This window comes from Scomber japonicus, chromosome 4 (assembly GCF_027409825.1).
Source record: "Scomber japonicus isolate fScoJap1 chromosome 4, fScoJap1.pri, whole genome shotgun sequence".
Classification (NCBI taxonomy): domain Eukaryota; kingdom Metazoa; phylum Chordata; class Actinopteri; order Scombriformes; family Scombridae; genus Scomber; species Scomber japonicus.
Window position 1 is genome coordinate 6,052,382 of NC_070581.1, and position 15,491 is coordinate 6,067,872.

At 41.9% G+C, this 15,491-nt stretch overlaps 1 protein-coding gene across 1 annotated transcript; it reads left to right on the plus strand.

Annotated features, from left to right (window-relative positions):
- Positions 1-1,463: 1,463 nt before the first annotated feature.
- Positions 1,464-11,570, plus strand: snphb (syntaphilin b). Its single transcript, XM_053317313.1, has 8 exons — positions 1,464-1,888; positions 3,336-3,488; positions 7,432-7,557; positions 8,242-8,349; positions 9,185-9,334; positions 9,509-10,154; positions 10,302-10,725; positions 10,984-11,570. Exons 1-8 carry the CDS (start codon positions 1,464-1,466, stop codon positions 11,568-11,570), a joined length of 2,619 nt encoding a protein of 872 aa, XP_053173288.1.
- The last annotated feature ends 3,921 nt before the right edge of the window (positions 11,571-15,491 follow it).

The window sequence follows — 15,491 nt, forward strand, 5'->3', positions numbered from 1 at the left end:
TGTTTGTCTCCAGGCTCTGACCACTGACAGAGAAAGTGAGGACAGAAGAAACTGAAGGTTGCACAAGAGGCTGTCTGGCCCCATGTCTGCTCCTGCTCCAGCCAATCGGAGGTCTGGGTCGGGCTCTCGCCGGTAGGTAGCCAATGAAAAGCCATGTTTTTATTTACCTCTTTTAGCTACACGCCCCTAATCTGTCACATTCCCCTCTTGAGCTTCTACAGATAAATACGGGTCCAGGTGTAGCTGCACAGATGCTGCAAGTGTACTAATGCATTCTGCTTACCTACATTTTCTACATTTACCCTCACAGTGACCTTTCGTCATCCTTTCTTCATCGCTTTTCATTTTTTCTGTGGGACAGTTATGTTGCTCCTTGTCACATTAACAAATGTTGACATGTGCCACAACCTTTCTAGCGGCAGTGTGTAAGAGCAAATGACTCCCAGTGGACTGTGTGTGCATGCAATATAATTTTCTCAAAGTGTAACATTTCCCTTCAATCCACCAGACATTGTACTGTGAAATAATTCTGGCTGCTTTTTATCCTCCTCCAACAGGACACTTACAGGTGCATCTCAATAAATTAGAATATTGTGGAAGAGTTAATTAATTTCAGTAATTCAGTTTAAAAAGTGAAACTCATATATTATATAGATTCATCACACGGAAAGTGAAATATTTCAAGCCTTTATTTGTTTTAATCTTGATGATTATAGCTTATAGCTAATGAAAACCCAAAATTCAGTGTCTCAGAAAATTAGAATATTGCGAAAAAGTTCAATAATGTAGACTCAAAGTGTCACATTCTAATCAGTTTATTAGCTCAAAACACCTGCAAAGGTTTCTTGAGCCTTTAGATGATCTCTCAGTCTGGTTCAGTGGGCTTCACAATCATAGGGAAGACTGCTGACTTGACAGTTGTCCAGAAGACAGTCATTGAGACCCTCCACAAGGAGGGTAAGCCTCAAAAAGTCATTGCTAAGGAAGCTAGTGGTTCACAGAGTGCTGTATCCAAGAATATTCATAGAAAGTTGAGTGGAAGGAAAAAGTGTGGTAGGAAAAGGTGCACAAACAACGGGGATAACCGCAGTCTTGAGAGGATTGTCAAGCAAAGGCCATTCAAAAGTTGGCGCAGCTTCATAAGGAGTGGACTGAGGCTGGACTCAGTGTACTAAGAGCCACCACATACAGACGTATCTAGGACATGGACTACAACTGTCACACTGTCGTGTCAAGCCACTCCTGAACCAGAGACAACGTCAGAAGCGTCTTACCTGGGCTAAGGATAAAAAGAACTGGTCTGTTGCCCAGTGGTACAAAGTCCTCTTTTCAGATGAAAGTAAATTTTACACTCATTTGGAAATCAAGGTCCCAGAGTCTGAAGGAAGAGAGGAGAGGCACAGAATCCAAGTTGCTTTAAGTCCAGTGTGAAGTTTCCACAGTCAGTGATGGTTTGGGGAGCCATGTCATCTACTGGTGTTGGTCCACAGTGTTTTATCAAGTCCAGAGTCAACGCAGCTGTCTACCAGGAGGTTTTAGAACACTTCATGGTTCCTTCTGCTGACAACCTTTATGGGGATGCAGATTTCATTTTTCCAGCAGGATTTGGCACCTGCCCACACTGCCAAAAGTACCAATACTGGTTTAATGAACATGGAATTACTGTGCTTGATTGGCCAGCAAACTCGCCTGACCTGCACCCCATAGAAAATCTATGGGATATTGTCAAGAGGAAGATGAGAGACACAAGACACAACAATGCAGATGAGCTGAAGGCCACTATCAGAGCAACTTGGGCTGTCATAACACCTCAGCAGTGCCACAGGCTGATAGCCTCCATGCCACGCCACATTGATGCAGTTATTAATGTGAAAGGAGCCCCAACCAAGTACTGAGTGCATATACATGAACATATTTTTCAGAAGGGTGACATTTCTGTGTTAAAAATCCTTGTTTTTATTGGTCTTATGTAATATTCTAAATTTTTGAGATACTGAATTTGGGGTTTTCATTAGCTGTAAGTTATATTCATCAAGATTTAAACACATAAAGGCTTGAAATATTTTTCTTCATTCTTTGTGTGTAATGAATCCATATAGTATATGAGTTTCACTTTTTAAATGGAATTACGGAAATAAATGAACTTTTCCACGATATTCTAATTTATTGAGATGCACCTGTACTTCATCTAGCAGACTGCTTTGATGGGCCATATGACCTCTGACCTCAGAAATCAATTTAGTAACAATGTATTAACATTTATAATTACACACAACTTAGTAACTTTTGCTGTTGGCTTAAAAGAAAGTGAGAAACGTCTTTTTATCAATGTGGTATGGGGTTAGTGTTAATAATTAATCATTTTGGGGCTGGGTATCGTTTAAAAAAACGGAGTACTTCATTCAATACCCATCATGTGAATGGAAGCGTTTAGTTACATAAAATACCACCACTCCTCCACATGGAAATGATTTGATCTTTACAGAGATTCACCGCAGCGTCACCACTACAGATGGGTTGTAGCTCCTGTGGCAGTGGGCCAATCACATTTTGCATTAAATTGAAGAATGCTTGCGTTGATTGGTTGTGAGCAAGTCCATACAAATAGTCATATTTTCTAGCTCTGAGTACAAAAAGGATTGATTGCATGGATCATTTGATGGGAGACATTTTGATTTATTGCAGGTATTGAGTACCAATACCCAGCCCTATTTGTCATCTTACCAGTAGTTTGATGGACAGCCTAAAAGTTAATGGCATACAACTAAAGCATTAGTGAAGTAGTGGTTATTAATAGTAATTAAGTAATAAGTTACAACCTAAAAAAAAGTCTTATAAAGGATGCCTTATTAGAATGTGGTTTCCTGAACTCTTAGTTCTCTCTCTCTCTCTCTCTCTCTCTCTCTCTCTCTCTCTCTCTCTCTCTCTCTCTCTCTCTCTCTCTCTCTCTCTCTCTCTATTGAGTATATTGATGTGTTTTCTCCTACAGGTACTGTGTAATGGATGGACTTTCTTGGCCTGTTTTCTGGACACAAGTTTAAAGGATAAACTGTGTTACTGAGGTTTCATTATCCTACAGGGGCCAGTGATGACTTCAACCTTAAAGCACATCCGTTAAGCTATTTAGCCCCAGACCTAAATGTTCTAACTTTGCAATGCAAATGCTGCAGTAATGTTTCAGTATCAGTATTCTGATCCAGATGTTGCAAGCGGTCTGTGTATGTGGATCACAGATCATAGAGGGTGTAGTGGTTTTATTGCTACGGTAACATGTAGCTACAGACGCTTCAACCTGTGGCTGTGGTGTCCTCCTCTTTCTCATCTGTCCTCCTCAGATTCAACCCTCTGAAGGCGCTGCAGCCCAAACGCCGATTGCAGCAAATATTGGCGTCCTCGCCCGTCCCGGTGCCCAAGCCGGAGTCAGGGTCGGGGACTGCTGCATCAGCAGCCACAGCGCCAGTGGCCATTCCTGTGCCTGCGCCCCCTGCGTGAGACACACTTCAGTTACAGTCTCAGAGAGCATGCTCCGTAGCTGTAGCTGTAGCTCTGGCATGCACTGTAGCCACTAAAACAAGACCAGCAGCACACAAGCAACATTTACTCTAGCTTTAAAGCTCCAGACCAGGGTTTCCCCTTCAGTTTTTAGTCACTGCATTGAGGTCTAGGTGTGGGAGAAAACTTGGGAATCAGGATTCTCATCTTCTACGATTCTGAATTGATTCACAGGTTCCAAAATCAAATTTTTTCGTATGTTGTACACAAAAAAAGCAGCTGGATGGCAGCTAATTTTGGATTTGTCAACCTAATATTTAGCTCTGTAAGATGGGGATGAAGTATTAGTTGGTGCAATGAATGGGCCGGCCAACAAACCCGATTACCATCTCCAGAACTCCAGAAATCAATTTGGCAAATTTCCATTTTAGCCAATGATTGTGGTCTGTAAATGATACTTTCATTTCATACAGGTAGATGACTACAACATACGTCTTAATTACAACCTTTTTATTTATCTAATCTAATTATGACACCAAGAATCAAGATCAGAATCAACCTTAATCGTGAGATTCCGAAAGATTCCCACCTCTCCTGTTATCTACTGGAGGAAGTTTGTGGGTTAATTACTTTAAACATTTAACAAAGACCCTTCATAGCTTGCAGTTAGGTCATGGAAAGCAACACCAATATCCTAAATGGAGTTCTCAGTATGATATTCACTGAAGGGTTTGTTGAGCACCATCATCTTAGAATCCCCTGATGTCTTACTACAAAAGAAAATGTGGGAAACCCTGACATACCAAGGTCTGTAGTATCACCAGTCAAACTTATACACAAGAATTAGAGATTTTGGTCCTGGTATGTCATCTGTAATTAGTATGACATAGTATTTAGCGGCTACATGCACGGTAGAAATAACCCTATCCTCGTGCTGTGAAAGCAAACCGTGATCACTGGCGATCACTGGTTGAAGAGAACCACCACTACTCAGTCACCACTGTCATATTTACTAGAGATACTAACAAGCTCCACAGTGGAGAGTTGGTGAGACACTGACGTTGCCTGAAGCACCCTCTAATTTATCAAAAATGATATCAGCTTCTTGAGCAAAGTCTCTGTCTCCACCAGAAACAAACCACAGCGTAAAGGAATATCCCCACCCTCCATCCACTCACCCCTGAATCCTGCGGAAACAGCCTACCTCCCACCACTTCCACCAGAAAACCCATCCACCACTCACAACTCACAGTCCAGACACGTTCCATCCCAGCAGATGAACAACTAGACTGTCAAGCCTTTAACACTGATGTTCTGTGTATTCTGTCCCTCTCCAGGCTCACTGCTTCAAGCTGCTTCCCCCCCCTGCGTGTTTCTGTTTCTTGTCAATGTCTTGGCTTTTGTCATATATTGATCTTGGAAGGAGTGCTGAGTCGTCAATATCTGGCTTATTGTTTCACACAGGTCATGTTTACTCAGCCATTTCATATGGGACAGCTCTTGACTAAAACTTGCGTTAGTTGCAGTAGAAGAAGAAGATTGAATCATTATGTTAATGTTTCAAATAAAGCAACCATTGGGTAATAAAACAGGTGGATTATTAAACACACCTGCATGGTTTGCCTGCTTGATTAGAATTATACTTCTAGGAGATTGGTATTGCTCTAACATCCATATACAACCTCAGATTTAAAGTGATTATAGCCACAATTAGCAATTACAGCTAAATTACATTGTAAAAGCATAGAAAAGTCATAATGTAAAAAATGGACTCAGTAATACCAAACCACATGAGGCTATAGCAGTAAAAAAAAGTCTATTCATATGAGCTCAAGTTTCTCCTTGTTTGAATAATTCTCTTTTTTCTGGATATTCTTGGACACTAACCATCTTGCATGGTGACAAAGTTCCAGTGTGTTTAATTTAAGGTATGAAGACACTGAGTTGCCTGCTGCACTGTATCCAACTTTTGGATGTTAGTGCAAAGTCATCATGTCCTGTGTGAAAATCCATCATGGCTGCTCTGATTGCCCCCTCCTCTCTCTATGGAGGCCAGTGATTGGGCAACACTCAGAGGAATGTCTTGACAGAGGTTGCCCATCACAGAGCACCCTTCCTTTTTCTAGTTAGCGCTGATATAGCTGTACTGTGACACTCAACTGTATTTTCTTTACCAGGATAGTAGCGAAGGTTAAAGTTGAAAATGTTAGTCAGATAATGAGTCCATTATCTGACTAACATGGATTAGTTTAAGTGAAGTTTCAAATCTGTCCTCATGGTGCAGGATGATGTGAATGATGTAATTTGAAGCTGAACATAACTTTGTTGTTGATGTGTGGAGAGAAACACTAGAAGGGGATAGTGCTGTGGGTTGGGTTTGATTTTATAACTTTTTATCACATTAGGGTTAATCTGTCCTTAATCCATGTAAGCAAATATGCAGTCCAGTTTCAGTCCTGACAGATGTTCAGCAGCTCATATTCATGTCAGTCTTTCGGATTGTATCAGATAGGGACGATTAATTTACGTTTGATTATCATTTCAATGTTATTTTAGCTTTATGAGACATTCTGTCAACTTCAGTGGTGCACTACTGACTGTATGGATGTTAATATAATAACCTTTTTCCCCTTTTCACAAGTCCACATAGCATTGGATATGTATCCTATTTCCTTTTACAACATTTAACATTTGGGAGAACCCACTGTGCTGTTAAAGGACAGGTGCATATTTTTTTAAGTCTGCCTTAAAACAACAGTCAGGTGTCCAAATGAACACTGAAACCTGTTTTTCTTGCTGTAATCATTCCTCCTGTTCATATTGACCATTAGATGATTCCTTCATAATGCACTTATAATGGAAGTGACAGAGGACTAAATCCACAGTCCTCCTGTCAAAAATGTATTTAAAAGTTGATCCTAAAAGCTAATATGAAGCTTCAGCCATCCAAATAAGTCAAATCAAGTAGAAATGTTTAAATATGAGCCTTTCTGGTGCCAAAGGTCCTCTTTTTGTTACTATACTTCCACCACAGCTCAACAGGGAAACATAAAGAGGAAATTTGATGCTAAAAAGATGTGTCAGATATCACTTGATATGACTAACTCAGACTGATGAAGCTGAAGAGAAGCTTCACATCTACTTTTAAATGACTGTGTGGACAGCAAGAAAAAACCTCTTTCACTGTTCATGTGGACACCTGACTGTTGTTTTAAGACACACTTAAAAAATTGTGAAGCTGCCCTTTAAGTTTGAACTCCAAGTAGAGGCTAGTCTATCTAGTTTTAGCAGTCTCTCTTTAATTGGTCCTGAGACCAGTAAAAACAAATTTTGGTGATCATAAATTCGTCCACATGTACAAAAGTCAAAACAAACAGGACACCTATACTTTTCAGATTTAGCACAAATGAATTCTAATTTCCATTCGCCTTTCAAATTTGTTTTGCTATGTGTGGAGACATCTGTCTGAGGGCTTATTATAAGTTAAATGCTCTGTATAATGAGGCTGTAATGAATGCATTTGAATGTTGTTGCTGGCCCTCCCCTGCTTCTCTCATCATTAGAGTCTTGGAACATTTTTATCTCTTGTGAATTGTGTTTCAGGATGTGGGGCGTTATTGTGCCAGTAAAGACCTCATAGCTGCAAATTACTTCACAGAAATGTTTTGTATGGGAAGCCAAAGAGAGTAGCCTCCATTATTACAGCAAGCTTGTAGAGAGACACCTCTCTTGGGCCCCTTCAGTGTTTGAGTGCTTGGTAATATTTGGCATCTGCCTGGCTGCAGCTCAGACTTTGAATGAATTAGGTGGATTTTAAGACATGCTAAATGCCACACAGCTTAATACAGTGTGCATATGTTTGTAGCATGTATAGTTCAAGTGTGGTCCTCTGCTGTCCTCTGTGATTTAACACCGTGTTGTCTCTGCCTGGTCTGTCAGTTTTGACTACTGCAGGTTCATAGAGCTAGACTACGTTCCCATGGAGACAGGCTATATGGTTTCAATGCGCCCGACTAAAGGCTATACATCGACCAAGTCGCCAACTAAAGGATACGCTTCCACCAAGTCTCCGGAACGCCACAGCCGTTCAACAAACTCTCCCTCCACCCCTCGTTCTCGGTCTGTTCTGAGTCCGTCTTCTTTTCCTCCCAATCAGTGTTGACTCTCTGAAGCATGGGAATGATGAGAGACGTTGCACTGTTGTGAATGTTTCATGATGTTACTACTGACCTGAAAATGTAGCAGCATCATGTTCCGGTCCGACCTAATCCTCCCTTCATTTCTTTTCGTTGGTTCTCTTTGCATTTTATTTTCCCACAGCTATTCTCATTTTATTTCTTTTGAGGAATGTTTTTTTTTTTTTACAGTTATGTCACTAGGTGTGTCTAAATTGTTTTGCTTTGGGTTTCGGTTTTCATCTTCACAGAGTAGTTTCCCTTTTTAAAAAACAGCAACATCACTGTTAGTGCTTGAAGGACCATGTCTTCTTACAGAACTGTTGTGTGCCAGCTGTGACTTCAACCTCTGTATTTGTAATGTCTTTGTGTACATTTGTGCATATCTGTGTTGTATTTGGCATGTTAGTGGACCTGGATTGAAGTTTGCTCCATTCACATCAGTGATTTTGAACAGTGTCGTGATGGTTTTGTTCAACAGCTGACTGAATTCACTGTCACCTCATTGTCTAGAGTGTGCTTTCATACTGTTACCAGAGACAGATCAACATGTCTCCTCTTTATTTTGGATCAGGCGGACTCCAGCCGCGCCCAGTAATAGAGATCCCTATGGCAACACCTCCCTCAGCAGCAGCAGCAACTCAGGTTCTTGTAAAGGCAGCGACTGCAGCCCCACCAAAGGGTAAGACATCAGACACTGTAGCTGACTGCTCTCCAAAATACTACTGGAATGACTGATTGCTTTAATGTCAAACCAAATATAAAACTTTATATTCTCACGTCAGTCAAAATGAGAGCTTGCCTACCACATATAATTTAATCCCCTCGGCTGTTTTATTAAACAGTTGAACAGACTTAACTGCCATTTCATTTTCACTTTATTATCTGAATCATTGAACATGAGATGTGGGTGGTAATTCAGAGGACTGAAAAACAGTTTGCAGGCTCAATGATTGTCACAACCTAAACTCTTCCAATCCAAACAGGTAAGTAGTGTCAGGTGCACATAACTAGAACATAGACATGAAACAGTTGGAACTGAATAAAAGGAAAAGGTGTGGCATCACATTGACCTTTTAAAAAAGTAATGTGCACCTGACGTTTCATTGAGCCTGCCAACAAAGAAGGCATTAGCCAAAATCTTTGTGCTTGTTACTGTTCTGCATTATTAGAAAATAAAGATTAAGCAATTTCAAATGACTCAAGTGTGATTTAATTTACCTTCAGTTGGAATTTTGGTTAAAATCAGGAACTATCTCATCAAATACTTACCAAATTACCAATCGGTTCAGATGTTCAGTGTTCCCTTTGGTGTTATTTTCTATACACAGTGCTACTTAAACATTTAAAGCACCAAAGTACCAAAGTGTTGAGGCTCATGACCCATCCTGAATTACAAGACATGCCACAAACCATACCATACCATACCATACCAGTGTTACTTCACTGAAGTTGAATCAGTTTTAAAGCTAACACCACTATTACCTTTTAATATGTTTGCGTCCTGTGTGTCCTAGACGTCACCAGAAGTACACATCATGTACAGACAACCATGGTATCCGGCCGCCTCCGCCAGAGCAGTACCTCACACCCCTTCAGCAGAAGGAGGTGTGTATCCGACACCTGCGGGCCAGGCTAAAGGAAACCATCACCACTCTTCAAGACAGGTGAGATGTTGAGATCGAAATAGAGATGACTGGTTTTAGTCAGAAAGCCAGTTTTTAGGTTGAGTCTAGGTTCTTTCTTTCCTACTTTTCTCAGTATCTTTATCCCCCTAATTCTCTTGTTCTCTCTCACTCCCTTCCGTTCATTCTTTCTATTTTTTATTTTGATACTCTTAGGGACACAGAGATAGATGAGCTGAGAGGGCAGCTTTACAGAATGCAGGAGGACTGGGTTGAGGAGGAGTGTCACCGTGTGGAGGCTCAGTTGGCCCTAAAAGATGCACGTCAGGAGATCCAGCAGCTCAAACAGGCTGTCGACACTGTTCGGGCCAGGCTCAGTGAAGCTGGGGGGCTCAGTGGGGACATAGGGGTCCAGAAGTACTTCCAGGACATCAACACTCAGAACCACAAGCTTGAGAACCTTTTGCTCAGCATGGAGATAGCCCAAGCTGGATTAGCTAAGGAGGGGGAAGGCATACCAGGCTGTCGGATCCGTGTCGGAGGTTCAGCACCGGCATCTGTATCAGGGGAAAGTCCAGGAGCAATACCCAAACCAGCAGTAGGTGGGAGGGGGTCTTGCTCTTGTGATGGTTCCCCAGCTCGTTCTCTTACCCGGAGCTCCACCTACACCAAGCTGAGCGATCAGGCGCTGGCAGACCGGAACGGCAATGGGCCAGACTTTCCATGTCTTTCAGGTGATGGTACCCAGGACAGTGGCTTTGGATGCGGTGGGGAGAGCAGCGTCCCCAGTCGGGCTGACTTACTGCTGGAGGCTGCCTTCCTCTCTGAGGAAACAGCATCTTTACTCAACTCCTACGCACAGACCTTTTCCCACTCTCTGCCCAGCTCTCTGCCCAGCTCTATGCCCAGCTCTCTGCCCAGCTCTCTGCCTAGCTCTCTGCCTCACAACTTCTCCCATACCTTACCTCATTCTTTCCCGCGCAGCATGTCCCACTCTGTGCCCCACACTATGCCACACTCTTCCACCTATGAGAAGCTTTGCACAGGGGAACGGATGGCACCATTTCGTTGCGGCCTGGGCGGAGTGAGCTGTATGAGTCACCCTTGCCTGTCCCACCATCATCTGTACCTGCATCCTCTGCGGGAGACAGGCATTCAGACTGAAAGCTGTCCCATCCCTGCAGCAGGATACCCTTCGGACCTAGACACCATCGCAGAGCAACGCACTTTTCGCTCCCAAGCCTGCAGCCCCACCTCCACCTGGATGTCTGATGAGGGGGAGGAGGAGCTAGACTCCATCACTACCACCACTTCAGTAACCACAGCGACGGTCATGAGCACAGCCACAGAACCGATCCCAGTCTCCAAAACGCCATTGGTTCCTCCCTTACCACGGTCTGCCACTGTGGCGTGTTCGATGGAGAGTCCTCTGTGTGAAGGGAAGGAGGAATGGGAAGAGGAGGAAAAGCAGGAAAAGGAGGAGAGAGAGAAAGAAGCTGCTGAAACAGAGAATCAGGAAGAAACAAAAGTAATCCAACTGGCAGAAGAAGGGCAGCAGACGCAGATGAACTCAATGGAAGGGAATATGGTGGAAAGTCCAGATGCAGTGGAGGAAACAGCACTGTGCGATTTAGCAGAAACAACAGAAAAGATGGAGGGTGAACTTAAGTTTGGGGGATGTACTGGCGAAGGCGAGAAGGGTGGAAAAACACTGGAAAACCTCAACCTGGAAGACAGGCACCAAGAAGTTGATCGATTAGCAGGATCAACACAGACAGACACAGCAGAGCTGAGTCCAAGTCACCCAAGACCATCACCAGGCATAGAACAGCCTCATACCTCCCAGCCAAAAAGATCCACTTCCCATGAGGAGATAGCAGGAGAAGATAACCGACCAAGAAAATCTACTTCTCATGAGGAGATAGCCGGTGTCATTGTGGTGGAGGTGCATGATAGCGAGGATGATGACGAAGATGAAACTAAAGAGCAAGGTGCCACAGGGGGCGATACAACAGAGCAGGAAGACTCCACCTCTGGGCAAGTTCAGAAGAGCTACTGGAGTCGTCACTTCCTGGTCGATCTGCTGGCGGTGGCCATCCCTATGGTGCCAACTGTGGCGTGGCTCTGTCGTGGTCCAGTCAGAGGTAGACAGCCCATATATCATATAGGGTCGTTGCTGAGGGGCTGTTGCACTGTGGCACTGCACTCGCTGCGCAGGGGAGGTGGATTGAGGCATTACCCCGCAGGCGGGGGAGACATGGGTGGATCACAGATATAAGAAGAGTCTGTAGAGCATTATGACCTCCCCTGTATGGGTCTGGGTTCTTACCATGGAAGATAGCTGTTGTGTGAGAGGACAACGAAAGAATGTTCTGTCCTGCATTTTTCATTAAGGTTAATAGCTGAGGGAGCATCAGGAACAGGAAATGTGCATTCATGACTAAGATCTGTGACCGGTAAACTCTGTTCTCTTTGGTCCTGCTCCTTGTTGTCTCTCACCCACTGGTCTCTGTTGTTGCTACCAAGACGTCTGCCAATGCTTCTGACTTGTGCAAAACTGAATGAGCTGATTTGAAATGAATGATTGATGCTTGGATTTTTGCTGCTGATTGTTTTATGTTTAAATGCAGGGAAAATGTTGAAGGTCCATTGATACCAGTCTGACTCAATTCTGACATGTTCAAAAGACCACATGTTGGTGAGTGTGTACATGTTCACAGTGTACACAGGTGTATACTTAAGGGTCTGTAACCAAATGTTCTTGTCTGTAGATGAGCAACACTCTGCTCAGATTGTGCTTTTCTTTGAGTCTTCACGACAGAATCCATGGAGCTCCTTTAATTTCAGGAAACAACAACATAGATACAGAACTCAGGTAGATTCTAAAGGTAGAAACACATCAAACACGGCAAGACTGCAATGAACCATAGACACCTACCATACTCAGCTGCTGGGGGTCAATAAATCGTGCTGCAAGGCAGTTTGCTGCTGCTTCCTCTGCTTTTTCTATTTTTACCAGGTACTGTCCAAATTATTTAATCTTTATTTGTTTAATTAGTTGCCTCCAATTTATTAAGAATCAGGCCAAATTGCAGAGCAATCAGTTGTCATTTGACATCAATTGGAGGGGGGTTGCAAAATAAATTGCTGGAACAATCACTGATCTGGCTTTTTGACAATTGGATGGATGTTCTTGTATGTCAGATATGGTTGGCTGTCTTAAGCTGAATGAATGCCACCTGACTGTTGTTAAAAGATCTGTCATAATTTGGTGTGAGCTTGTTTTAAAGATGTAGACATTGCTGAGAGTTATATTAGAAGATTGAGAAGAGGTGACAGTTTAGCAGATTGAATTCCACCTTTCCAAAGCATACATTAACATGTATTTCTCCCTTTTTTTAAAGATGACTTCATAGCCCATCCTCCCATTTTTAAGCAAAACAGTCAGATTTTAAGTGATAAGATCAGGTCTTGGACATTGCCTCCATCCAGCTTTCTATGTTCGATGTGTATCTACCTTCAGAGTATGATTATGTTTCCAGATATCAAACAAGGCTAATTCGGATGCTGAAATTTAAACTCGTGTAATAACTCCACACAGTTGGCACAGTCAATTATTTACAGTAAATCTCAATCCTCATTGTGTTTTCCTCCATCTTTTCCATGCACAGCATGCCTCTGGGTTTTGACTGTGAAGTAACCAATTTATATTCTACGCTGTCACTTTACTTTTTGACATTTTGGGAAACACTTTCATTTGCTTTCTTGACAATAGTTTGATGAGAAGATTGTTACCACTCTTACTTATATGCTACATATGAAGTTAGAGCCGGCAGGCAATTAGCTTACCTTAGCATATAGACTGGAAGCTGGGGGGAATGGATAGCATAGCTTTAGCATGGCTGCCCACCAGAACCTCTTAATTTTACCTACAACAAATAGCTCAAGCATGTAACTCTCTGTTAAACTACAACTTTTTAAAAACAAGTCTGCTTATGTGCAGATTAAACCGATAAAGACGTTAGTTATACACAAGTTAATTAATAACATTTGAGGTGCTGGTTGCTTAGCAGTTATGCCTATTTCAGGTCTTCATGCTAAGCTAAGTTAATTGTGGCTCTATCCAAAGCTCTGAAGTTTTCTTTGTTAATTTTATTAACAATTTTATTACTGTACATTTGGTTCTTGGGTTTTTCAGGCTAGATGAACAACATGGATATTGCAATTTAGGGTGGAATTTTGCCTTTCCTCCGCCATATGGTTGGCTCTTGTACCCTCAAGCTTATATTTAAAGCAAACTCAGTTCAACTATTGAATGATTGAAAATAACCAAGTCCTAAGTCGTATTATGATCACTTATTGTAGATACTCACTGGCTCAGTTTGACAATTTGATGTAGATCTGAATGAAGTGAGGCGTGTTCAGTCTGTGCTCCGTGCTGTATATTTCTGCTAACTTTAAAGCTGTCGTGGTGTAGTTAAACTGTCACTCTGGTAGCGTGTACCCTATTTCAAGTCAAATGTACAAGTCCGTCATTGCAAATAAATTGATTTTATTTGTTTAACAAATCATTCTGCAAAGCGTTTCTAGACATGGAGCACTTAAATGTCACGTGACTCAAAATGTTAATCAAAAAATTTGAGGTTTTTGGGTGTAATTGCAATTCAGGATCGGGGTGTTTTCTTTGTGTGAATGTGGACTTTGATGAAAGTTGCATCTGATGGCGATTCCTTCTGTTTTCTGATGCAGAAACGTATGTAAATGTGTTATAATAAGGGCAAAAAAAAATTATCCTGCAAATGTAAAATGATCAATTTGTCTCCCTGTCAGAGACTCATGAGCCAAACGTGTATCGAGAAACACCCCGACTCAACCAGCAAGAACAGTCTGACGCTAACTGAAATGTTTAGTTCTTCGGTGAAGAAGTAAGCAGTATGAATCAATTTTTTTTTAACCATTTGGTTGATATATTTTGCACTATTGTTCACTTTATGAATTTTAAGCAATTACTTGAAGATTGTATGTCTATTCAATGTGTTGTATGTCCCCTGAGTTGTAATTGATAGTTCTGTTGGTCTGCAGTGTCACTAACAATGCTCTAAGGCAAAAATTGTAATTGTTAGTCCCAGTTCTAGTGTAACTAAGATAATGCAGATGTTTTCAGGAAGAGCCTGAAAAATGCTATTACAATGTATGTCATTATTTCTCTGAATCCTGTTGCCTTTCATGCCGCCAAAAGAGCCAACGATCTCCGGCTCTTTACATCTGACCACAATATGTATCCACAGGCCACTAAATGAATAACACTGCATGCTGTTGTAAAAACACACAGATAGAAAATGAGCAGTTACGATAATCTGTCAAAAATGTGCAAAACACATCAGTGACAATCGGGCGATCCCTTTCCGTGTTGGAGTTTCACTTCCTAGCAGTTCATCAAGCTGAAGGAGCCACGAAAGCAGCGGCGCATTGAGATCCCTGAGAAGATTGAGTGAATGCCTCTAGAGACACACAGGACCGTCTCTTCTGTAACAGTTTCCTACATTTACTCAACCATTAGCCGAGCGCTGGCTGTGTTCCCATCTACCGACTGACTGTATGAACCACTTTGGCTAGAGTGGATTAGGAAGTTTAAATAATTTCAAGTTTTATAAAAAAAGAAAAAGCCATATAATCCTGAGGGGAACATGTGTGAGATTGTGGGAGGCGGCCTTCTCCTCTCTATATTAATGTATTATGTAAGAAAAATTGTATTGATGAAAGTGAATGATGTGTCGACTATGTGCTTCGAATCGAGTCTCCTGCTGTCATGACAAACAGGGTGATAGATAGATAGAGGCGATAGAGAACTGGTGATGCTGCTTTAAACATGTGTTGCTCTGAGGTTCAGGTTGAGTTCAGGCTTGTTGTGGGTATCAGCAAATCATCTCAAACCCCCCCCCCTTAATTATTTACCTCTATGCACATAACAATCCACACACCTGTGACTGCATTGTGTCATCATTTGTCTAAGTTAAGGCTTATTTTGTTCTGTACTGATGATTACAGAGCCCTCAAAGTCCTGAAAAATTATTATCTTGGTTATTTTTTATTACTTTATGTGGTTATTATTGTGAATGCACATGATATTATCTTTTGTTTAAAGCTGCAGCGTTTAGTCAATGAGGCAACACATAATTAATCATCAGCTTTTTTGATG

Coding starts and splice junctions, on each gene's coding strand:
- snphb (XM_053317313.1), top strand. CDS start 1,464: ATGTCATCTACTGGTGTTGGTCCACAGTGTTTTATCAAGTCCAGAGTC. Junction 3,489..7,431: donor CCTGTGCCTGCGCCCCCTGC/GTGAGACACACT, acceptor CTGGTCTGTCAG/TTTTGACTACTGCAGGTTCA. Junction 9,335..9,508: donor ATCACCACTCTTCAAGACAG/GTGAGATGTTGA, acceptor TGATACTCTTAG/GGACACAGAGATAGATGAGC.